Source organism: Gouania willdenowi, chromosome 5, assembly GCF_900634775.1.
Source record: "Gouania willdenowi chromosome 5, fGouWil2.1, whole genome shotgun sequence".
NCBI lineage: Eukaryota > Metazoa > Chordata > Actinopteri > Blenniiformes > Gobiesocidae > Gouania > Gouania willdenowi.
Window position 1 is genome coordinate 20732455 of NC_041048.1, and position 26956 is coordinate 20759410.

Consider the following 26956-nt stretch of genomic DNA (forward strand, 5'->3'; position numbering starts at 1 on the left):
TCATGATCTACTGTGTGAAATACTTTGTAGAGATCAATGAAAATACCAATAGTACATTTATTTTTATCCAGTGAAGAATCAGTTTTCTCTGTAAGTTGTAAAAGAGCCTTATATGTTGATTGTTTTTTGCGAAAACTTTATTGATGATCGTACAAAATATTAATATCATTGAGGTTGTTGATGCAAAATATTATGTTACTTGCTATGTCAGAGGGATTGGTGAATGTGGATATGCCATCTTTAAATTTGTTTTTATATGTCTTGTAAACTTTAGTATTCTGTGGAGTTGGATTTTTAATAGAGTTTTTGTATAATCTGTAGACAGGGATACAGCATATGCTTCAATACACTAATATACAAAGCATAAGATATACAGAAAGGCAGTGATGGGCCTTTAGGGCCAGCCAGGCCTTCTCTAATGGCCTAAACACTTTCAAAATAACTGATCTACATTTACAATTTAGTTTGTTCCCTAAAACTGTATTATTTTATTCCTCATGATTTATTATATTCATTTGAAAGAATGAGCCAATTAGATTTCACATTTGTCACGCAGGATCAGCTAGCTGAGCCACAATTGTTTAAAACTGTTTTCAGACAAGGAAGCAGTGGTGGAACATGAAACAGAAGAAAAATGAAATAAACACACAAGAAAACTTGTAATGCTTCATCCTTTTCACATGTATATGTATAATTAGCCTAGATGATGTAATTATCTAAGTAGTTTGTTCTTTGGCTGTACCCTACTTCAGTTACATGAGATGATAGGATAAGAACATGGTGCTTGAACTGGGGATGCATTAAGGGAAAAGTGTGAAGAGTTTTTTGTAAGACAAGGTACTTCACAGTGTTTATCAAATACTTCATCCTTTTCACATGTATATGTATTGTTAGCCTAGATGATATATTTCTCTAAGTAGTTAGTTCTTTGGCTGTACCCTACTTCAGTTACATGAGATGATAGGATAAGAACATGGTGCTTGAACTGGGGATGCATTAAGGGAAAAGTGTGAAGAGTTTATTGTAAGACAAGGTACTTCACAGTGTTTATCAAATGTGTATACGTATTATTGAAAAAAAAACCTGTACTCTCATTACCTCTAAAAGCCATGGGTCGGAGATGCACTTTGTAGATTTATACCTTGTCCTAGTCTTTTTTTCTGCACTGGATGTAGCTGGAGTTACCGTTGGCAAGAAAGAAGAAGATGTACCAATAATATGGCTTTGGTACACAGTAAGGTCATGGTTTGCATAATAGTTAGTGCAAGCATTTATTTATTTTATTTATTTATCTATTTATTTGCACAAATATGAAAAACACGACGTCAAGATAACAAAGAAATGATTGTGAAGGAGAGGAATTAAAATCTCCTCCCCTCAGAAACACAATTTACTAAATGTTCTTAAAAAGCAACAGCAAATAAAATGTAATAAACAAAGGAAAAGAAGGAACAACAGAATAAAGCTGTGTTGTAATGGAAACAAGAGGTTGATCTTACAGTGTTCATTATATGTTATTGTTTAGACAAAATATACTGAATTAGGTTCACCCTAAATGTTTTGCATGTAGAATGATTTATTAAGGATTTGTCACGAGAGTTCCATATTAGGGGACCGCATCATGGAATTGTTTCACCAAGACCAAGCTGAAGATTGTGATCCCCCCCCCACCCTGGTATAAATAGAGGAGGGTTGAAGAGGTTCAGCAACATCACAAGTGACACCGCCCACCTCGTTAGGAAAGCAAACCAATGAGCCACACAATTTACAGCTTACTTTGCTATACCCTGGACAGGGCTCCAGTCCATCGCAGGAAACATTTTATACTATTCTAAATTTATATATATGTTTTCATGTCTGCTTTCTCTTTTTCATTAAATCAACACTTCAGTGACACACACCAATTATAGTATAACTTAAAGTTTCAGCCACTCTGCACGTTCATTGTCACAATTTTCTGGGTCATTAGTTCATTGTTTCTGCTGGAAAGTGTGAGAAAAGCTACTATGTGAACACATCACATGTTACTTGTGTTTTTACGTAGATGATGTAGATTTAGCTTCTTTTGGAGAACAGTAACGTGTTTAGTTTTTGAGGTTACTTTGAGGTCATTCCTGTTTTTTGGAAAATGTTGAGGAGTTGCAGAAGCTGCAGGGCTTTGTGGGACATGGCTGGACCTGTTTGAACGATCTGGCCTTCTCTCAAGCAGGAAGGCCTTAGGAATGAGCACTCTGCAATTGACCAGCTATCCGTAACACCTGGTACACACTTCTCATTCTCATTGCTCTGTTTGTGAAACGTCAGGAAGGATGGCGCCTTCGTCTGTTGTTTTCAGCTTTTGAGTGAATTAAAGAAAATATAATCCACGTTTTCTTTGGTGCTGGAGAATCCAGGAGGAGGATCAAACAACAGGACTCATTCAGGGACAAGAGGAACTGCACAAGATCCAAAATGAAAACTTTGGCTAGAGGAAAGACTGAAGAAATCCAAGGACAAAGTTTCGATAAAGTGAGTGTTTGTGCCTGATAGCAATACTGAATTAAAGGTGATGAAATGTGCAACAGCAACTGTGCATGGAAACAAACAGACATTCCTTAGTCATTATGAGTTTATAAGAATGGAGAACTTAAATGAATTATTTATCTAAATTATAATTATTTTTTAAATCTACTTATTTGTGCAAAACGCTTTTTTTTCTTCTTTTTTTTAAATTATTATTATTATTTTAAATGGCAAATTATGACCCTTGGCTTCAAGTATGGCCTCAATGCTTGATTTTCAAACGCTAGCACTTTAACAGTGACTGTTTACTACTGTTTACTTTTTTTTTTTTTTTTTTTTTAATGTGTACAGGCTGCATTAATTGCAATGCATAATTTGTTGAATTGTTTTTACTGAAGAATGCAAAACATACTAAAATAGACCATGGTCTTACTTATTTCAAGAATGTCCAATCATTCATTGAGACAACTGGTAAAAAAAAAAAATCCTTATTATAGTATATACCAATACATCTATCCAGCTTTTTTATATATAAGAGAGCTATATTTTTAAAACTAGATTTATAATGCTGCCAAAAATCAAAAGGTTTAAAACATACAGCACTAACCCTATCCCCACCCAAATATGCTGGAATGACAGACGAGTGCATCACAATGTGCTTTAGCATGTTTAAAAGACAAAACATGACATAAAACATGAGAAAACTAATAAAAGTATAAGACAACACAAGATCAAACAGTTTGCACCCAGCCCAACCCCAGCAAAGCCTTTAAGGATTATAAATTGACATGGGCCTATGGTCAAAGTTTGTGCAGCGCTCCCATAACACAAAACAAATCAAAAAAAAAAAAACACCATAAATGACATATTTTATGTTCTCTTAGAACATAAAATATGTTTGTTAAGATGGCCAGATTTGTAATTATATTGAAGTTGTTTGTTTTACTTTTAAAAAAAAAAAAAAAAAAAGAAGAAGAACAAAAATATAACTGGCCCTCACAGAGCATGATATGTACCAAGGTTGCAATATTTTAATAACTATTTGACAATTCATAACATTGTTATTTCAAATGCTAAAGGTATATTTTGATTATCAAATAATCTAATAGTGTATATAAAATCAATGTCGGACTACAACATAGGAAATCACAATATGGGTGGAAATGAGATGCTTGGCGGAAGACGACTGCGCTCTCTGAGTGCTTTTCTAGTTATTATTATTATTATTATTATGCAGTTTCAGCTTTATGTATATTTCAGAGCAGCAGTGACAATAACAGTGTCTCACACACACACACACACACACACACACACACACACACACACACACACACACACACACACACACACACACACACACACACACACACACACACACACAACTTAAGTGCTAAGATGCTATTTAGTCTGCAGTACACCAGGCTAACCAAAGGAGGGCGTAATATTACCATATATGAAACGAGGGTTTGGAACGATGAGTCAGAAAAATGCTGTTCAACACAACAGGATAAACTGTATGTATATCAATAATATATTTGTCTTTCAAAATGATGTTTTAAGACCAAATGATTTATTATTTTCCTCTATCTCATGAAAAGAGCTAAATGGAGTGCAAAGTGTGTGGTTGTGTACAGTGGCGGCTGCTGGTCTTTCATGCAGGGGAAGCTCATTTTCTGCCTACTTCAGAAAATGTATCTGTTTATTTAAATGTGAATTCTAGTAGAATTCACATTTTGTTGTCAACAACTATTTGTAGATTATCACACACGCACGCGCGAGCACACGCGCGCTGGAGTGTGAGTGTTTGGTCAAAAGTCTCACAACACAAGCAGTAACAGTCTCCACAAACACCAAAAACAGACACTAGGTTTGTCAGAAGTTAATTCGCTATGAGAGGATCAGCAAAGTCTCCGTGTCAACACAGAGCAACGGACTGAAATATTTGAAAAACCCGCCTGTGTGCTTACAACGTCATACTCTCTGATTGGCTCATTTCGCTGTCAATCAAAATTGAACTAGCCTGAGACAGATCATCCAATCATCATCCATTATTCCAGCGTCCGGAACAGACAGATCCAGCCCACTGCTCCATAGACCTCCTGTGAAGCCCGGCGTCCGATGGGCGGGACTAAGTGCGTCATAACCGAGCATTTATCCAATGAGCATCTAGTTTGACTGCAGTGGCTCAACCCCTAAATCCTCTCCCATTGAAGTCAATTGAAGCTGAACTTCACCACTGTTTATTAACACTGTGACGCTGCGGTAATGAATGAAGAACGTCACGCTGTCACTGTCAGTTTCCTGTTATAAGAAGCTGATTCTGAACTAAACATACATGTGTTCTGTCATATATTTAGTCAATGAAATGTACACACAACACTACATATTTGACCACTGATTTTAGGGGAAGCTGAGGTTCCCTTGTAGTCTTAAAGCATCCGCCACTGGTTGTGTAATATGTTGTCTATAGGTGTAAGAAACCCTCCAAATCTGAGGGGAAGGAGCTATGAGTGGCGTACTAGTTACTATGCCTTGGCTAAGTATAGATGATCAAAAAGTCTCATATGTAATGAGTAAATAATAGAAATATAGAAATATAGATTAGCTTCTTATTGTGGCTAACAAGGAAAGAAATAAAACATCCAACCTTTCTGGCGTGGGGAGGTTGCCAAACTTAACTGGTTTGTTAGATAATATCTTGATCTGGTTTAAAATTCTCAACATTCAACCAGTTCAACCAACTACTAATAACTATTAACCAGCGACAAGTCTAGTCTAGTCTGTAATTCATTATGATTTTATGATTTAAGATCTATTTTTTATCTCGTCATCGTCTCATCTTTGTCACAGATGGAAGGGTTTTAAATATCTTTCGTCATTAATATCATTGACAGAATTAACACTAATGTTCTGTCTACAAACAGGTTGCTTTAGGAGCCAATCCTGTAGGGCCAACGATTAGAGCTCCGCCTTCTTTCCTTTTCACTGTGTTATAGCAGCCCCGCCTCCTTTGTAAGATCAATGAGGTTCACTGAGCTACATGAAGTCTGAAAAAATGAAGAGAGCAGAGTGGCAACAAGAGTGCATGTAGCGTAGGAATCAACTCGGCGATCGTTTGTGTAGAAATGCTCTTTAACTGTTGTAACTGTTCCCACTGCTGATGGAGTAGGGCCTTCCATTTTTGTGTTAACATTTTCCCATATCCCATTCCAGGGAAGACATATTTCCATATAATTTTCATTTTGTTGGCTTTTACATACAGGACAAATACTATCAAAGTAAATCTACTGTTAGGGAGAGATATTTTCCCACAATGCCGAGCTGCAGCCTTTTCTATGTTCCAACATATAAGGAGAATAGCTCTGCTTTTGATGTTTGTGATGTGTGCACGTTTGCTGTGTAATGTTCCACTACAAATTGAATTGGAATAGTTATTGAAACCACGTGCTATTTAGACAGCACTATAATTCTATTGTTTATTTACTATTATTAAAATTAATTCCCTGCTAGGGATGCTGCCCCCGCGACCCGGCAACGGATAAGCGGATGAGGATGGATGGATAGATAATTAGCGATACTCATCTGTGATTGTAGTTACCAAACAAGCATCAGTCACGGTGGGGAGAAAAGAACTCTCTTTTAACGTGAAGAAATCTCCAGCAAAACCAGGCTCAGAGGTAGCAGCCATCTGCTGACTGGTTTGGGACAGAAACAGAATAACAGAACCATATACTATATGTGATACAATGAAATTAACTATGTGATCATATTGATATGCACTTGTATTGAAGCTTTATTTTGTCATGGCACAGACCCTGTATGTTCTTAGCATGTGTGTAATTAGGCCTTGTTTCCCTCCTTAATCCTATCTTTTGTCTGCCTGCTAAGATTTCAGATTCCAGTGGAGGCAAAGTGCTGTCCGATGGGAACAAGCAGGACGTCATTCCTCAGTTCAAGTGGGTCAGGAAATCTGGCAAAGGTATCATTATTTTTATTTTACACTTAAAACAAATTCAGCACAGAGTTGGTTCAGGCAGGCCTCCGACGTCAAGCCAGCTTAACTTTGTCCAAGTCAGATGAAGGTGTCTGATCTTAAACGCACCTTCAGTGAACCAAGAGCACAGATGACTCCATTCGTGGCTCCCTATTGGCCAAAACAGACTCAGTGAGTCCTCCCTGCTGCTCCTGCAGCCTTTGGCAGATTGCCAGAATGCACCATGCCCGAGCAAAAAGAACCAATCAGAGCCAGGATTGTGTATGATGAACTGTCTGACAGCTGTTGCTCACAGGCCCCGCCCCTTTCCCAGGCTGGCGCACCGTCTTTTTTACAGTGTATGGTCTGGAGGAGTAGAAGATGGTATTGGAGACTTTTCTGCTTGAAAGTTAATTACTGCTGCTTGATTTACATTATGTTTGATTTGTAATTGTTAGACTAGAACTCTGTAGTGCATGTGTTTTTTTTGTGCGCGTAGCAGCCTCCACGTGGCTGCTGTAAGTGACACTGTGTTGTTGCTGCTGCTGCTGAGATTTGTGCACATAGAGAGAGAGAAGCGCTGCAGTAATATGCTTTTAACAGAGCATGTTATATTTACTGTGATGTTGCTGTCGGGCTAACGTTAGCTTGTTAGCTCCTCTGAGGGAGGGACTTTGGAAAGTTTGAAGTCAGGGCAAGAGAGCAGCGGGGAGGGAGGGGGAGAGAGGGATCTGAGAGTTGTGGACTGCACTTTTAAACCGTGACAGCTGCCTTCATGCCTCTTCAGCAAGCATCTCACAACCCACCTCCACCCCAACTCCTCCAGGAGGTTTCTGCTAATCGCTCTCTTTGCTTTAGACTTTCCATGAAGGCTCACGGAAGGGCAGGGAGGAGTGCTCTCCCTGCCTCTGGCTTTCCACGTAAGCACGTTGAAAGGGCAAGGAAGTCCCAGAAAAGACCCATACTGCCGCATATAAGATTGCATTCAATTAATCATTTCTTTTTGACTAAAGTGGTCCTGACTGAATTAAAGTTCAGTTTCATTATAAATGTCTTTTAAGTTTTCCCAAATTAATACAATTCATAAGATCATTTACATAATATACAAATATACAAGTGCCATAAAACAGTATGTATTATTGTTATTTTCACAATGTAAACAATGAAGCAATACTGCACCCAACAGCTCATGTATGGTACTGCAACAAAAATGAAGCAGAAAAGCGTAAATGATCATAAATTTACAACATTAAACGAGGCGTCGCAAATTTTTGTACCAACATTATCAATTATGTTACAAATAATTTTTTGCATTATTGTGTACTAGTACAGTGCTCGTCAGAAGTATGTATTCATGTGGGAACCTAAGTAGAGTTGTCAATTATGGCCCAAATGACTATGTGTTTGAAAGTGTGCATACTCTGTAGTGTTATAAAGAGGTATATTTACGCGTGCAAAGTAATGTGTGTGTGTGTGTGTGTGTGTGTGTGTGTGTGTGTGGTTGCACAATAATCCTACAGATCAGGACTCTGAGAGATCATCATTTTAGCAGTTTTGCGTTTAAAAGATTAAGTTGAGAGAAAAGTCAGTGAGAGCCTGTAGATGTTATACAGCTAGATTATGTCTCTCCGTGCTGGAGGTGATGTGGGTGTTTGCTTACACGTGCTCACACACTGATGTCACCTCAATGGTACATAGAAACAGAGCTTCACGGTAGGAAAACGTCTCCCATCTTTTTTACTCTTTTTCACTGATTTTACACATTTATGCAGAAAGGAACTTGAACCACAAAGTTTGGCAGTTGTGCTTTAAAATGAGCTGATCTTGAGAAACAAATCTTCAGTTGAAGGTTGAGTGATCCTCCTTCGTCCTTCTTGGTTATTTGGTTATTTTCTTATGTTTTATCTCCATGCCAGAGGCAATGGCAGTTTGGTTTGGTTTAATCATATATTTGCTTTATTCTACTTTCTAGTTACTGATCAAAATAAATACAGCAACACGAATAATTTAAACTTAAGAAACCAAAAATGTCCATGTGGGTGTTACGTGTTCAGACACATGTAATATCCCTTTATTTACGGGCAGTGCCATTTTGGAGATTTAAACCAATCCAACCCAATTGTGAACCGTGAGTGTTCAAAGCAGTTTAAAAAAAATTGACAATTCAATGGTTCACCACCACAAAACGCTGAGTCAGTGGGCAGGTCTGTGTGATGAGCTTTCATACTGTTGAGTCAAACATCTGTTTTTATTTAAAACATGAATGAACAGATGACAGTTCATTCAGGATCAGCTTTGTGGTAATTTAAACAGGCCCAGGTTTCACATATATATCATTATATATGCTGCAATCAGGGTTAGGGTCAATTATAATTGTAATTGATAATTCATTACAATTATGCCATAATTATAAAATTGTAATTGAAAAAAAAACTGTTGTTGTTGTAATCTTAATTGAATTGTAATTTTGTAATTGTAATTGGGATGAAAATCCAATAGACTCTGTTATTTACAATGTAATTAAACACAAACCTGTGGAACCATGTTACAGTTCTATGGCTTACACATACATAGTTAATAATTATGAAAATATATTACATATCAACTTTTCCAACTACCTGTCAGTTCTCTTCAGGATCATTTTTACCATTAAAAAAATGGAAATCTAGATATATACTAACAGAAAAAAGGCTCCCACACAAAAAATATTATTATCAATATTTTCATTAATTAGGAAGCCTAACAAGGTAACCAAGAGATGAAAAACATAGATGTTAGATTATTGTTTTTTAGTGTATTTTACAACTGATTAAAGACATGGGTCCTTGGCCCCCACTCTTTCTGCTAGCCTGGCTGCATCTTGGGCCCCGGGGCTCACAGAAACATTTCTTGCACAACCATTGGTCATGGTTGCACTGGCATGCCTTGGGCTGTGGGATAAACTTGTACTGGGCTTAACCTTAGACACGTTGATCCCAAATACCAGTTTTAGGTATAATCACTCACTCCTTCCCTCACAGCAACCACCACCATTACACTTAAGCTCCACACTTGTCAACACACTGGCTGAACTGATTACACAATAAGCACAATATGCACAACTGTAACATCACATCTCACTCTCACTATAAAGCAGTTAACCCTTTCAATTTCCTACCCTGACTCCCTCTTCCCTGTTCCCTTCCCCCTCACCTAAGTTAACACTGCCTTCTCTTTTTATATCCTCGCAATAATAAAGTGTTTCAACCCTTCCTGGTGATGGTAAAAAAAAATTATAATAATAAAAAATAAAAATAAAAAAAAATGGTCCCTTACCCTGGCTGTAATAAACTGAACACACAGAAACGTGTTGCGTGTCATGCTGACAGAGCTGGTGATGGCACTGCTGAAAAGAGTGACTTCACTGACATAAATCAGAGGAGGGAGGTTTAGAGAGAGAGAGAGAGTTGGAAACAGATGCTGATGTCAGTGACCATCCCTCCCTCATCTTAGCCCCTCCCTCTCTGCTGGTCTATCACTCCCTCACTTTCATTCCCTCATAATCTCTTTTCACTGTCTCACCACACACACACAGACACACACACACACACACAGAGACATACACACACACATATACACACTCAGGCCAACGACTGCATCGTCTGTCAGCTTCTTCCTCCTGATACTCCTCACACCATGGAACACTAAATATGCTCATGTTTGGATTATAGATTTCTGGAGCTCGTTGAACACTTTTCCTCACATTTCCTCCCGAGGACTGTCATAGGGAATTTTGTGTGTGTTTGTGAATATTCATTCATGTCCCACGTTATGTTTGCCTATGATGGATTTGGGTCATGCAGCACAAGGGGTTCACCATGAAGGGGAGTCACCAACAGCAAGCTTGTGGGTGCCAGCACCTGTTTAGGAAACTACTCGGCAAATGTGACTGCTGCCTGGTCCGAGTCACAGGTACGTGGTTTCTCTGTGGGAATTTAACTGCAGATGTGATCACTGATGGTGAATGGAACAAGGAGCCCACACTTAGTGTTTATATTAGACATGCAAAGGATTGATTTCCAGGTTTCTTATGACATCCAATGTGGTGAACCATGTGGTGAACTTTGTATAGTCACTGTGTCAGAATTATGTGTGAATCCATATATTCAATTCTTTTCAAAAATTCAATTGCAAAACTGCAGAAGGTGCAACAATGAAGATGTGACTCTTTCCAACCTGTGCTTAATTCTTTCTACAGCAATGTTGTAGCTCGTGGCAAAATATTAGATAATACACGATTCACTTGTTCTTTGTCAGGTAACTGAGTCAGCAAATCAATTTTATCAAAGTACATGCTTTAACGATATATGAGGTTGAAAAATTGATGACAAATTACGATTCAACAATTAATTAATTGATTGATTAATTGATTGATTATTTTGTTATTTTTATTATATGAAAATATAAAGAAAACAATAGTAGTTTATTTACGAAGACAAATAGTGACATGAGAAAATTGGCATTATAATTATATTATAATTCAGTGAATGCATTCCAGGAATTATAGACATTTTGAGTGAAATAACAGAGATTAGGTATAGACTTAATTTAGTTTCGTCTTATCAGTGACTGGTAAGAGGAAATATGATAATATGGATTGATGGAAAGTTCGCACAACTTGATACAATAAGTTGCTGTATCACTGACAAGTTTGACAATTGACATTTCTTTAGTTACAGATTTGTGAGTGAGTAGATTGTATCCTTAGTTGATTTTCTCTTAACTGTGATAATTTACTCTGAAAGTAGATTAAAATCCAACTCTCTTTGTAAAAGACTGAGCCTGGCTCAGCCTACTAGAGAGCAAACCTGCCATGTGTGTGACCCAGTGCCAACACATAGCGACACATTCACCACATCTGTGAGCTAAAACAGCACATCCACACTTCCCACAGGAAGACCCCAGGTCCACAGCTCAGGAATCAAACCCAGAACCCGTGAGACACCACAGCAGCATTGGCCCTATAAACTGTAGAATAATATCTATGAACATTGTGCGCTATATTCATCTCTGACATGTGGAGAGCATATTAATACCACACACACACACACACACACACACACACTCTTCTGATCCCAACTCTTAAATCCTCTGTTGTTCCAGTTGTGCAGGCAGTGATTACAGGGCCGCTCCTCTCTGAGCTCAGTGCTGCTTCCTCCCCTTTATTCTAAACACATGGATAATAAGCCTTTCATATGAAGATTTCACCCACTGAATGTATACAATATAAACCATTGTTCTATTCTAACATCTGTTCTAATTGTAGTCTCTGGGAAACTGCATTATCTAGCCTGAGAATGCATGTAACCTTGAATCATTTTTTATTTTTTTATTTATTCATTAATTTACTGATTCGCTTGATCCAGAGGTCTGCTGGTGCCTACCTTCAGCACTCAGAGGACGCAAGGCAGTCAATACATCACCGATTTTTATATAGATTATTTATTTATTCATTCATTTATTTATTTATTAATCAATTAAATAATGTATTTATTAGTATTTTATTTTATTTTTCTATACATTTCAAGATTGTATATATAAAGATTGATTAAAGGGTGAGGTGTGGGGGATTGCACTAAGAAATCCAACAATGCTCAAATCCCAAAAAGTCCATGGGAGAATATACCACCTCAAAAAAAAAAAAATAAATAAAAAGCACTACCTCAGTAGAGAGGATAATCAGTGAAAGTGGCTTCACCGGTGAGGCTGCAGAGGGAAAGAAAGGAGGATCTACTCAAGCTGACATGGGGGGTGCATTGAACAAGGAAGAACTGACCTACAAACAGACACAGAGGCCAGGAGAAAAACTAACAAAGTAATTACAAAGTAATTCAGAGACCAGAGCTAAAATAGTATCAGTAACCATAAATGAAGCCTCAGTGAAAAACAGTCACTATTTGTGAAGATGTTGGGGAGGGCAGTGTTGGGTGTGTTGCACTAAGTGCAGTGTGGGGTGTTGGTGTCGGGACGTATGGTCTGTGAGAGTCTTTGTCACTTGGTGTGGTTTGGCTGTACAGCCCAGGAGTCAGTGCTAGCTGAATGTTGACTCAAGCAGCGATAATTACTTCTTTACGTTGCCTCTTTTTGCCGTCTCATCATTAACTGTCAGCTTGACGCATGGGCTGCTGCATCTGTTGTGGGTACAGCTGACCGTTCATAACTTTTTGTTCTATATAGTTAAATAGAAATTCAGTTACTGTATGCTTTAAACTTAACGAAATCATTTAGGAGAAGTAATTTTTACCCTTGTAAATGCAAAAATATAAATTTTGCAATAATGGAAACCCCTGAATTTCAAAAAACACCCAAATATCGCTAAAAGGTTCTTATGCTTTCATGAGGAGGAATTTCAGACGTTTCGATATTGAAATGTGTTGCAAAAGCGCTATGGAAACACTTTTCATGGGAGTTATAAGACTGCTGCCCAAAGCCATGTTCAATAGAAACACGTTCAAAGCGCAATTATACTATGTCAACATTTAGAAATATCGCTTTTATTTTGAAAAAATCTGTAATGGAAACACAGCTTCTGATGTCTGCAGCTGTACTACCCGGGCCATGCATATGGCACAATGCACCGTTACCAGCCCTCTGTTTGGTAAAAACTTTGATGTTTGAACACCTATTTATGTAGGTAAACACCAGCATTGTGTCTGCAAAATAGGGGCCATGGAGTTGAACCTGCAACCTCTGAAATGCAGGTCTGATTCTGAAATAAACTCAGTGCACCACAGCATCAGCTGAACATACTGTTGGAGATCATGACTCTAATTCCACTCACAGACCACAAATCAACACATCCCGCTTCCTCAGAAAGTGAGATTAGCGTCAGTTTTCCACTACCCCAGAAACGCAGAGGCATACATTCATTGCAAATAATCTAAAGTTGTCCTGTGGGATTGTTTCTCACTGTGCTGTCAAAGAAGGGTATTTAGCCTGTTGTGCAGAAGCATTTATTGATAGTAATTGAGCTGTGTGTGGTCAGTGCAGTGTTATCAGGATTACCGAAAGAGTGACTTAGTGCTGATGTTGACCAGCAAAGTCTCTCTTTTCCATCTGGGTGTGTTGTCTGAGTCACTTGCGTTGCAGGGAGAGTCAAAGCTCTGCTTTAATCCTCTTCAATCTGTTTGCTGGGAAATTGTGTCACACATTAAACTACTGGTGCAGACAGTGTGAGAGTAAATCAGAGTTTTCTCAAATCAAATGCTCACAAAAACTCTGGGATATTTGACTTTCAGGTGAGGTGAATGGAAAATGTGATAGATTTGTACAACAGTGACTTTATGTTCATAAATGAGGGCATTTCAATATTTCTCTAGTCACAAATATTTGCTTAACAAATGCTGGAGGATGTCATAAAAAATGTGACCAATAACTACAGTATAATACAGCTTGATGAAGTTTCCTATGAAACAAACACATGTAGGCTGTGGTGCCAATAAAAGTCCATGAACTACATTTTAATATTTTGTTATTTGGTAATTATTGCATCCAAATCAAAGCAGTGCAAAGCAAATCAGGTCGTTTTTATGGTTGGATCTTTTAATGTAACAGCGCGACCAGTGATAGTGGTTCGCACTTCTGCTTCACAGCAAGAAGGCCTGGGTTCAATTTTCAGGTACTTCCTTGTACTTAGAGTTTGCATGTTCTAGCTTTTAAATCCAATATTATTCCTACTAGTAAAGGTTACATATAATAGAGTTTCAGTTGAGTTGTCTTTGCAATTTGGGTTGAGCATCAATTCAACAGTTAAAATGAGAAGGAGATGATAGTTTGTTTAACTTTACCTGTATTTTCTTTTTTTTCTCCAGTTTTATGTTTGTCATTCTCTGTTGCTACACATTAATTGTTATTTCCTCTCTGGGTCTCAATAAGTTATAGTGGATGACTGATGTGAGGACAAGATTCATTTCGAAGATAATCAAAATGTTCATCAGCTCATCCCTCATTTCCTCCAGACCTCCCAAGAAAAGAAGACACACACATACGCACACACATAGACATGTATTGTCACTTGTTTTTTTTTAACAGGGTCTATTAATCATAACAATGCTTTTACTGCCTTACTGTCAAGAGCTGTTGTGTCATGTTTAATGGCTCTATGAACAATGTTTGGCAAAATAACTCAGATTTACAAAAGCTTCTTCAAAGCTTGTTATGATTACTACATCTCACCTAAACGTGGGAGCACTGACTCTTGGAATAAGTCCAAAACGAAACTCTTGAAAGATCAGACCATTTTGTGGTCAGTAATGCTCCAGAGTCAATGTTCATGGGTTTTTGAATTAAACTGGATAATCTACCGCACACTTAGTCACTTAGTAGGGTAACACAAACTGGATAAGAACTGTAGCTCCAGTGCAGAGAACTCTGGAGCACAAATAATCAAAATTTGAAATGAAAAGTGAAAATTATTCTTTCAGAGACTCATTCAAGCTAAAAAAAAAAAACACAGTTTACAACTCTGCTGTGGGATTGGTTTCCCTGAAAAGCCTGAAGTGTGGAAAGAAGCGGATTCTACTCTGGATGAAAATGAAGGTCTTTTGTAAAGAAACTCATTTTTCAGCTCTGGCATAGACCTGACTGACGGACAGCAGCACCACACAACCAAATGTAAAATAAAACAACAACAACAAAAACAGCTCATGCAGAAAAGAAAGGGACAGGCACGTGTTGAAACTTGTGAACGCACACTGAGCAAAACAAAGGAGTGAACATTATCAGCTGTTCTCCACCCATACAATATATGTGAAGGCAGCTCAAGACTCTATGGCTTCACATGGGAAAGTGAGCAACATTTTAATTCAGAAGTCTGTCTACATTTGGGGACCTCAGAGAACAAACAAACCAGTTAGCTTTTGTATGTTTTACTAAGTCTTTCTCCTTCCTCTCTCTTCGCAGCTGAGTCATACACTGTGACGTGCAGTGATGGCTGTACAGCCCCAGCGACAGGCCCCGTGCCTCGCCAGCCCTCCGGCAGCTCCAGCCCCTGCTCGCACTCATCAGGGGGTCCTCGTCACCCGGTCAGCGCCCTCAAGAAATGGCTCACAAACCCTGTCCGCAAGTTGAGTTCTGATGCTAGAAGTGGGGCGGGAAAAACTGAGAAGCAGATGTCTAAGTCAGACGGGAGGCAACCGCCATTGTTCCTTTCCCAGAGTGAGCGCCAGCAAAAGCCTCTGAAGTCACTTGATAGCTGCACCGCCTTCCCCTCAGGAGACATGGTGAGACTGGACGATGTGTTTAACCCACATTCCTCAGAAACCACACCTCTTGTACATTAACTTACTGGCTGTTTGTGTTGTATTGTGTTCAGGAGGTCAAAGACCACATATTGAGTGAAAAACATCCTCCTGAATCCTCCTGTCAGACCTTCTCCTCTGATGCACAGAGTCAAGTAATGTCACTACTTTATTCTGCTCACTGTTTTATATAGTTTTCATCCTTTCTCTAAACCACATCCATTGACACAAGAGATGGTAACAAAAGTCTTTGGGGAAAGACAATGAGCTTGTATTAGAGAGCTAGCACGTCAGGACTAGGACACATGAACAAACGTATACATTCTGTAATAATATGGCTCAATCATTTCCATTGTCAGTACCTACCACACAGCCCCCAGCCACAGTCCCGTCTGCTTAGTGATGTCATGATGTATGCGGAGACGACAACAATGGATATAGATACGAACTGATGTGTTTGCTTGTTGTTCTGTGGCTTTGCTGCACGACAACAAGAAAACAAATATATCAGAGGAGGCCAGAGGCAGTGCGATGTGATTTAGTACACAAGCTCCACGGACAAACCAACTGATTCACACTGGTCCAGCAATCATGCAGGCTCGGCTGGGCCGGCCTGAAAGCAAGTGATACTAATCATAGTTCCAACAAGATTCATTTTGTCTTCTTTTCTGATAGTATATTAAGCTAAGGTTTTGTTTAGTAAGAACATCTTACTGACATTTTACCATTCATTTATTGAAAGTGTTTTCTGCTGCTGCTGCTGGTACAGGACAGAAACCAACTGCACAACATTGTTAAGGTGTGTTCAAGGATTATTGGACTTCCTACCCACCACCGGAGCACTGTGTATGAACAGCAGACATGTGGCCTAGCTTGTCGCATTCTCAGTGATTCATCTCACACTTTGTTCTCATCCTTTGAGCTCCTTCCTTCAGGATGCAGGTTACACTGCCCAGAGAAGGAGGGTGACATTTGTCCCCAAAGCTATTGTCCTCCTGAACACTAAAGAGTTACTATAATCACTCTTTTTTACCTACACTCAGAGTATCTGACAGCTTGTCTGCCACTGTCCTAAAAAAACCCCAAAAAAAACATTTAATTTATTTTCATTATTTATTATCATTTTCTTTTTCTTTTTTTAACTCATACATAAGCAATTTGCACCTTATCACACATTTGCTCCTTGTTATTCAGTTTACCTTACAACCTATTATTATTGTTTCTTTAATTTTTCTTTATATGCAATTTTCCCCTGGGATTAATAAAGGACTTTTGATTCTGATGCAGCTTTTTGCCTTTCTAATCACCCCACGAGGGATAAATACATTTTTTTATGATTCTGATTCTGATGAATTTGTGTCATTTAGCTGATGCTGACACCGACGTTTGCACTGCTAAACCAGTGATTTGTAAGATGTGAACCTGACCTGTATCTCTGACCCTGAACCAATTATCAGTCCAAACACAAACACGCCAGTAGGGGTTGACAACTTGCACCGACACCAAATCCAGCCCTCAGACTCAGTGACCACGACCACCAGTTATTTTTTTTGTTTAAAAATGTCCCTCATAATATTACAGTGTTACTCTTACTGTTATTTTCTTTAAGGAAGCTTTAGAATTTTTCCGAACAGCACACGCTGCAATCTCGCTCTCTTCTCTGGCGTCGTGACGCCAAGTGTACCCTTTTGGCATCACTATGTGACGCTAAGTGTCCGTAAGCTTTTTTTCACCGCAACTTTTCAAAATAAGACTTCTAACCCTAAACCGAAACTAATCCTAACCTAACTTAACCCTAACCATAAGTTATGGGTCAATTTCTCACTAGAAATGTCATAAAAACAATTATTTCCACTGACCGACCCTTAGCGTCACATAGTGACACCAAAGGTACTCTCCCGAACGTCGATATGTGACGAGTTGGGAGTGAGAATGTGTTGGTTTTTCCTACAGCTACCCTGGGGCATGATGAGTATCTAAATGACTGTCAGCAACAACACATTGCTGGTACAAAAATGCCTTACAATCCAAATACATTTCTGTCTTTTTTTGACCAAATAAGTGATATATGACAATTTCCCACATCATACCAGATGAGCTCTCATGACACACTCGTTTTCCACGCATAGTGGTTCAAAAAAATTGTTCTGGTTGACTGTGGTTAACGTACAAACAAGACTTCACATTGGATTCACAGTTTGTAATCCAACACGGTCTCATACAGTATAGGGAATCGTGACACTGTCACGAAAAGGAATGGTTTTATTTTTGTGTGTGCCAACATGATTTCCTCATTCTTCTTGTGCTGCGAGACATAACTTTTAAACTCATGAGTTTCTATTGAAAGTTATGTTGTGTATTTACATCTTATTAGAATATTTCATTAAGGATTATGATTAGAGTTAGGGTTACGGTTAAAGTGATAAAAATTCCATTTACATAAATTTCAGCACAAAAACCTTTCCTGCCAAACAGCACGACAAACAGTCATTCCCTGCATTGCGAAAAGTGTTGTAACCGTAACGTTTGAATATATTAGAGCAGTTGGCTTTTTAAATCCCATACTATCCCTGTCCATGTGTCTAAGTGTCCTGAAACAAGACTCAGAACCACAAGTTGGTCCCAATGGAGGGCTGGCACCTCGATGTGTAAATATGCACGTGAATCAGTGAGACTACATGTTTGGTATACAACGCGATATAAAAGATCTGATTTGCATGTTGTGAAAAACCCAAACCAAGCATCTGTTTACCTTTAAAAGACCTCCTATTGACATACAATGCTTGATTTCTCTCAGCTGCTTCATATCCTTCCCTTTCACATAACTCATCTCACCTCTTCTTGTAACCCTGCACTGTGCTTAGGAGTCTTGGAAAGGGAGCGGGCGTACTTCCATCTGGAAGTTATCAGCTAGCCAAGCTGTCCTTAACGGGCTGAAATGGGGTCAGGGTTGAAGGTGATAAGTGAATGCCGGAATGAGAAGAAACATGCCTGTGACTGTTGGACAGTTATTTAGTGCTAGCAGTGTATAGTTTTATTAGCTTTACATAAGAGATGAACACTTTTACTCAAAACCCCTTCTTTCTGCACGTGTCACTCACTTCCTAAACATCTCCAAATGTCTGAGGAGGGGTGCTACTTTACCCTGCCTGACGTCTCCCTGCTACGCTCACTGCTCCAGTTGTGGATCAGACCTACAGAGATGGTGAGGTCCAAGTCAGCCACGGATTGTTTTCATAGGCAGGATGTCTGCTCTGTGAGCGTCTGCCTCAGGAAGGACCGAAAAAGAACGAATAAACAGATAGTGACCTAAAAACGTGCAGTGAATTTATAGAAGGATTAAGGATCTGGAGTGCGGGGGCATAGGATCAAATGTGTTCAGACCAAAGCACGCCAACAAGAGCACAGTCCAATTCTCATAGGATCCTTCTGTTTTAAGGTGAGGGCTGTTATATAACACCTCTCTATGTTGAGGTTAGTCACGCGAACTTGCTATATGACCTAAAAAGTTCTCATTATTTGCCGTGAGAAAGCTTTAACGGTAAACTGGTCTCATAGGTCGGGTTCAGATTACTTTATTTATACCCTGAGGTAAATCTGCTGTGCACTGTAATGACAATCGTTGGTCTGACACAGATTCAGACAACAAAGAAAAGTCACATAACATGAAAAGAGTTTTCAAATATTCCAGGATGTGCAATCACTACACAGCGAGTACGATGTCCAAGCAAGTGAGGAATAAATATACAACAATCACTGAAATAAGTTAACATGTCGGCCAGGTTTGTGTTAAGAGTTAAACAACTCAGTTAAGAAACGAAGCATTAAAAACGTGTGTATGAAAAAGACATTTTCTTCTGAAGAAGTTGTCATCAATACAAAATTAACAGTTATTATTATTACCAGTAATAGTAGTAGTAATAGGGATTTTGTGTTTCATGTGATTCTTCAGTCAGTTAATGAGGACACCTGATTTAACGTTTTGAGCAAGAAAGTGACCAAGTAGAATATCAACATCTGATCATTTGACCCATAAAACTCGCGGTAACACATTTCATGCCAACATTTCTTAGATTTTCAGAGACCAGCCATTGTGCAATTGACTAAACATGCGGTTAACTTCAAAACAAGAGCCCTATTTACAAAAGTGTTCAAAACTAATGAAAGACGACAAGAGATGCTTTTGTTTTGAAAAGGGGATGTTTGCCTTTTAGCTTGAAGCTGGTCCCAGGACGATTTGACGTTCCTCTCGCAATGCATCATGGGTCGGTTGAGTGTGACTAGTGTGCCAGCAGTGCATACTGCGAAAATGTCCCAATAAAGTACACATCTGAGTATTTCTCTCCTATTCAATCTTTCCACACTATGTAATTAGAATGCACTACATACACATTTTGACATCAGACTTAGTATGAGTTGTACGTTAGTATGCCATTTCAAACACAGCCCTTGTCTGGACAGTGTTTGTGCTGAGATTGATTAAGACTTCCTCCTGTTTCACTCAGGTGTGCTGCGTCTCCTGATTAGCCTCCTTGACTATTTATTTGAGTGTTTTGACGCAGAATGGATGCTGGATCATTATCAGTGTCTGTGATGTGTTGCCTCTCCCCAGCAGTGAAGAGTTTCCGTCAGTCACTGTGTTAGTTTTTGCTCGAATAACCTTTATTTTGTACTCGTTTTTTTAATTATCATTTTGAGGACTACAATTTTAATCATTTTTGGTGTACATCTGGGTCCATAAAAACCTTTCACTCCCCACATGTGTATTTTTCATCTTTAGTTTTCTGGCTGACCAAATGTGGCCACATAAACCACACAGTACACTGAAATATAACAATGAATGTACGAGTTATCTGCAAACATATAAATGCAAAGTTCATTTGAGGTGACAAATCTGCTCAACCTTTGTCTATAAATACATATGTTGTCTCATTAAAATATATGTTTAACATAAGTGTTTAGAATCCTGTATTTTTCCACTCTGTTGTTTCTTGTTTTGTTTTTTTTTTTTAGAGCCGTACAGCTTCCTCTCTCCTCTTACATAAACTGTTACATTGACATTTACTAAAAGCCATGTTGTTGTACTTGTGTGTCTCAGAGTCAAAAAAGCAGCGTCAGCTCTCTCAACGGGGTCGACATCTGTTCATCCTCTGATGACTCGGGCAGCCAGCGGTCGGCCACAGGGGACACTGAGGAGGAGAGAAACATTGCCTTAGAAAAGAGCATGTAGGAGTCCATTCACCTCACTGTTCACCTTCAGGCAACACGCTAATCAGAAGGTTGATTTAAATATAGCCATTGTATATACCATCCTATCATACAACTAAGAAAGAAACATCAAAATGCCTTTTTTCTGTTGGAGTCAGAATATTTGTTTGATCAAAGAGTGATTTAAACTGATGTTAATGCTTGCATTTCGTCCAGGTTATTCTTCATTTATTAAACCTATATTCAGTAATGTTTTTAGGTTCCGCCCAAAGGCCTTTACAGCACATTACAAGCTGTTCATTTTGTCAACTAACATTTGACGTCATACCAGATTAAAATTCGTCTAAATCTACCGCTAAAGTGTGTAATTGCTAATTCAGAAGGTGGGGAAACTAAGTGTGAAGCAGTGTTGCCAGAGTTAAATTGATAAAGTAATCTGATTACTGATTCCACCTTTCCTTCTGACACCACTTTTTTTCTTCACTTAACATAAGTACTTTAAAAAAAAAAAAAAAAAATGATTTTGTACCATTTCTACATGTTTTCATTGGTGACTCTTCTTTTGTCAGATATGTGCTGACTGAGCTGATAGAAACAGAGCGGGTTTATGTTGAAGATCTCGGCCTGATTGTGCAGGTTTGTCTCACTTCAGGTGATTACAGCTTTTGGTGAGATTCAAATCCTTTATTACGTTAAGAGCGGCTTTTATGTCTACACAGGGCTACATGACCACAATGACCAATCAAGGGGTTCCTGATGACATGAAAGGAAGGGACAGAATTGTTTTTGGAAATATTCATCAGATTTATGACTGGCACAAAGAGTGAGTCTGTTTCTCTGATTCTGAACATGTGCTGTACCCCCTGGGGTTGTTTCCAGCCTTTGAACATGTGTGTGTGTCTCTGCTCTGCAGTTACTTCCTGGAAGAGCTGGAGAAGTGCGTGGGTGATCCAGATAATCTGGCTCAGCTCTTCATCAAACATGTGAGTCCAAGAACCACAGAGCATGTGTGAACCCAAACTTCAGTCCTCCGAGCTCCCTGTGGTGAAAACGCTTTTTGCACGTCGTTTGTCATCAGTCATGTGCAGAGGCAGCTGCAGAGTAATTGCTTCTGTAATCACAGCAATAAGCTCTCAATGACAGGCAATCAGTGTTAAAGACTCTCCACAGAGACGCTTCAGTATGTGAGAAGGATCTACCTTTTTTTTTCTTCTTCGGAGAACTATTTGATGTCAAAGGGAAACCAGATTCCAGCTATCGTTAGACTGATGCGACGCATGACTTTCACTGATTGTGTGGATTCAGTGTCGTCAGACAATAAAAACCTGCTGTTTTTCTATGACTGTTGCTTTTCCCCAGTTGGGACAATGTTAATAAACCTGAAACTGACCCTTTCCTATTCAAGACATTTTTTAGAATATCTATTAATGGCTGTAATCTGGTCAGAAATATAACAATAAAGAGGAAAACACGTTCCCTTAAAACTTCCTGTTATGTATAAATTTAACAGGCTGCTCAAAAGGAAAAGAAAACTAACTGCAGCTCAGTCTTCTCTGTAAATCCTGTAGAAACTCCCTACAGTAGTCGTTTTGACCTCTCAATCTTAAACACCTCACCAGACATTATCCAATGTCAAATTCCCTTCTCCTACTTTTGTTGCTGATGAAAATCCCCAGTGTTTTTTTTTATTTATTTTTTTTATTAAACTACACATTTTTAAGACCACATCAACCTCTTAAAGGACATTGAAACATTCATACACAAAATATTGCATTAAGAACTTGCATGGTTAGTTTGTTTTCTGAATATACATGTTGAAAAGTAGGGCAGCACAGTGGAGAAGTGGTTAGCATGCCTCACAGCAAAAAGGTTCTATAGGCTCAAGCGTTGGGGTGGAATCTTGGGTCCTTCCTTTCTAAGGGGAGTTTGGATGTTGTTATCCAGAGTTTTTTTTTTCCCCCATCATCCTCAAACACTTGTGTCAGATTCATTGAAATATCTAATAGGAATGGGAGTGTGTTTGTAGTTGTCCCAGTGATGGACTGGCGGCCTGTCGTGGGTGTGCCCCCGCATAGAGCTGGAGACAGACCCAGCTCTGTTAGGCTGGTCAGAAGGCAAGGCAAATTTATTTGTATAGTGCATTTCATACACAAGGCAACTCAATGTTCTTTACGTGATCAAAAAGTGCAACAGAAAACATTCAAAAGCTTAAAATCAATAAGAACATTAAAGTCGGCAAAAAAAAGCAAACAAAAAATGTTTTTTTTTTTTTTTTTTTTAAATCATCAGTAAAATCTTTTAAAATCATCAACAGACACATTACATCAACAGCATGACCAAAAATCTCAATCATATGCAGTAGAGAAAAAGAGTGACTTTAACTTTGATTTAAAAATGTTCACATGTGATGCTGACTTCAGCTGAAGATGAATGAATGTTGAGCACATACAGTGTTTGTGATGTGTGTTGTGTCCCTTAAACATCCAGGAGCGACGCCTTCACATGTATGTGGTTTACTGTCAGAACAAACCCAAGTCAGAGCATGTCGTCTCTGAGTACATTGAGACGTACTTTGAGGTAAGATCCAAACCTCATCACTTCATCTCTTGTGTTGCTTCATTTCCTGACCCAAAACACCTTGATTGTCTCAGGTTTGTGTGGCTGTTTGTTTTTCCTAATGAAACTAACGTTTTCATTTCTGTTCACCTCTCAAAGGGTCTCAGGCAGCAGTTGGGTCACAGGCTGCAACTTAATGACCTGCTTATCAAACCCGTCCAGAGGATCATGAAGTATCAGCTGCTGCTAAAGGTTCGCTTCTTATAGAGATGATATGTTTATACTGTTTAGTGTTTAATGTCTTTGCATGAATACATTATTTTTCATTTATGATTAACATAAAGAAGGTGTGTGGAAACCTGGTCCTGGAGGAGTGCAATCCTGCAGGATTTACAGGTTTTTCTGCTCCAGCAGAGCGTGATGAAGCTAGGAGATGGATGACACCTGCAGGATTGTGACCATTTTAAGACAGACTTAAATGAAACAGCACTGTTTGGGCCTGGTTTCCTAAAGGGTTGCACGTATAATTGCACGTGTAATTTATTGCACTTGGCTCTAATGAATATGTAATTTGGTTAAATCTGCTAAATATAGGGAGAAGGAAATGCACAAAGACTAACTTAACACATGTACTGTGATCTAGCAAAGCTGGACCTGGTGGGGGTGGCTGTGTATGTCTATATATTTATCATCTTTGACAGGGAGGTTTTAAATGCCACAGCTTTACTCACAGTTGGCTGCAGTTATTTGTTGGAAGAAGTTGATTTAATCTACTGTTCTTATTGTTTTCCTTACAGCATTGACTTTCTCACGGACAGCTCTCCATATGATGTTTCACCTGCTTAGATTCACATTTCTTTGCTGTAATTCATAAATATGTTCATGGGCCTCTTCCACTAACACCTCTAATTCACTTACTTTGAATTTCAATTTTGCATTTGTGGCCACTCTGCTCTCCAGCAAGAGAACTTGTGAGCGCAAAACCTCCTGTAAATAGGGCGGTCTCCAACGCTTCTTCACCTGTTGTTATTTGCAATAGGAATTTTAGTAACAAGTGAACACTGTGTAACACTCGTTATTTGGGATCTTAGTAAATCTGGCCAATGTGCGTCCCCTAAAAGTGCCACTTGACATCAAGTTGTTTTCATGTTCACTTTATACCAGCAAGCGTTCAAGAGCACCAAGAAAATGCCTGGATGTCCTGAATGGGAGTAACAATCACTTGCCTTTGCATTCTCCCCTTCAGGACTTCCTCAAGTACTACAGAAAAGCTGGCCGGGATGTGGAGGAGCTGCAGGTACGAGCTCATTAAAAGACACAGGAATTCCCAGTTTTGTACCAAAATCCAGTTTTCACACCCTTTAACGTGATTGTGTCAATCAGAGGGCAGTGGAGGTGATGTGCTTTGTACCAAAACGCTGTAACGACATGATGAATGTCGGGCGACTGCAAGGTTTTGAGGTGAGATGCTGAATTTTACTTTAACATCCAACAAAAACATGTGCCTGACTCACGGACAACTCTCTCTGTTTCAGGGGAAAGTCACAGCTCAGGGAAAGCTGCTCCAGCAGGACACTTTCTCTGTATCCGAGCAGGAGGGCAGTTTGCTGTCCCGACCTAAGGAGAGGCGTGTTTTCTTGTTTGAGCAGCTGGTCATCTTCAGTGAGCCGATGGACAAGAAGAAAGGCATCCCTTTGCCGGGATACATCTTCAAAAACAGCATTAAGGTCAGAGACACTGGTGGAACTTTCCCATCCACCTAAAAAGGTTGTTTCTGATGCTGAACTGGTGCACTTTGCAGGTCAGCTGTTTAGGAGTAGAGGAGCAGTCTGAGGAGGATCCATGTTGTTTGGTTCTAACCTCCCGGGCAACTGATGGCAGCATAACACGCTTCATCATGCAAACATCATCTCATGAAATACAACATGCTTGGCTCAATGATGTGGGTCAGATCTTAGACACTCAGAGGAACTTCCTTAATGGTATCAGCACTGGCTTTGAAAATCAATTTACAGTTTGATGTGAGTGATGCAAGGTGCCATCTCCTCCCCCACAGCTCTTCAGTCCCCGATAGAGTACCAACGCAAGGAGAATAACTTCAACAGTCTGAGCAGGAGCTTCAAGTCTCCAGCTTCTCCTGCATCTGGACTGCGATCACACTCCTCAGCATCTGTAGACAGACATCAGCAACCCATGCTCTCAAACAACGCCTCACTGCCCCTTCTGCATTCCCTCAAACACAGTCCAAACTCAAAGGTACAAGTCTTGCGTTTGTACCGTAGAGTGCAATCTGGATCAAATACTCCTACTCTATGCTCCTTTTTCAATGTCTGTCTCTATTTGTTAGAATCCACTTTTGCTTGTTTATGTAAAGTACAAAGATACGTTATTGGAGTTGAAATCATGCCAAAATCTCATAAAACATGTGTTACAAGTGGTTTGCAAATACAAAACATCCATCACAAATTAAAGCATTTGGTTTTGCAAGTAAGAAATACCTATCAAAAAAATATTGCATAATTTACACATACATAGAAAAATGTCTTCATTTACAAAAAAAAAAGAATGTATTGTCTCTGGTGCTCTTCAGTGTAAGGATCAAACGTATGGTTTGAGAGTGCCTCAGCTCTCTCTAAACTAACAAAAATCTTTCAAGTACAAAAAAAAATGTTCCTTCTATTACAAAACAGTACATGTTTGTGTGGGTCTGTAAAGTGGAAAATTAGTGTCAAACATCCCGTGACAGTTTTTAATGACAAAAAAATACCATTTCCACAAACACAAAACACTCCATCAGACTTCGACCGTGAGGAGGAAATACTGTAGTTTATTGCTAAGTTTTTTTCTGTAGAGCTGCTCTCGTGCTCCTGTTGAGCGTTATTGACGCTGCAGTGTTTTGTTTGTTGAAGCTTTGACTGAGATTTATCTCCTGAGATAAATGTGTTTTTTTTTTCTTTCAGGTCGTCTCTGACAGTTCCCAAGTCATCATTTTTTGTGACAGCGTGACACGTTGACCTCATTGAGCCCAATGGATCGGCGATTCCTGACCTTTAACCTTTTAGAGCTGCTCCTCACCTCGAGCTATGAACTCTGTGTGCAGCGTTTCCATCTTTCCAATGACATATTTATGTCCGATCCTTTACTAAAGTAGGGAGGAAATAGATTTAGATGTATTACTTTGTATGCATTTGAAGACACAAGTATGTGCAAAAGTTTAAAAAATGCATGAATTTATGTATTATTATTTTTTGAGTCTTTACAACTCGGTGCATTTGTTTGCAAATATTTTAGTTTAGTTTTCTGCTGAAATGACTTTGACGTGTTTTTATATTTAAAGATGATTTTTTTTTTGTTGCCCCAAAGGGTTGAGACGTGAACTTTCTTTTTTTTTCTTTTTTTTTTTTTTTTCAATTTGTCTGCACATGCTGTTGAAGGTTAA

General features: G+C 38.9%; 1 protein-coding gene across 3 annotated transcripts; it reads left to right on the plus strand.

The window, feature by feature from the left end:
• The first annotated feature begins 2221 nt into the window (after window positions 1-2221).
• arhgef25b (Rho guanine nucleotide exchange factor (GEF) 25b) lies at window positions 2222-26696 on the plus strand. Of its 3 annotated transcripts, XM_028447336.1 has the most exons (16): window positions 2222-2508; window positions 6391-6481; window positions 15416-15735; window positions 15828-15908; window positions 20852-20979; window positions 21531-21597; window positions 21681-21784; window positions 21875-21944; window positions 23449-23538; window positions 23677-23769; window positions 24764-24814; window positions 24901-24978; window positions 25053-25244; window positions 25319-25499; window positions 25574-25773; window positions 26478-26696. In XM_028447336.1, the coding sequence occupies exons 1-16, from the start codon at window positions 2452-2454 to the stop codon at window positions 26529-26531; spliced, it is 1857 nt and encodes a 618-aa protein (XP_028303137.1). In that variant the 5' UTR covers window positions 2222-2451; the 3' UTR covers window positions 26532-26696. The 3 variants fall into 3 exon arrangements, with proteins under 3 accessions (XP_028303137.1, XP_028303138.1, XP_028303139.1); XM_028447337.1 differs by lacking the exons at window positions 2222-2508; window positions 6391-6481 and adding an exon at window positions 10061-10426; XM_028447338.1 differs by lacking the exons at window positions 2222-2508; window positions 6391-6481 and adding an exon at window positions 15258-15301.
• Window positions 26697-26956: the final 260 nt, after the last annotated feature.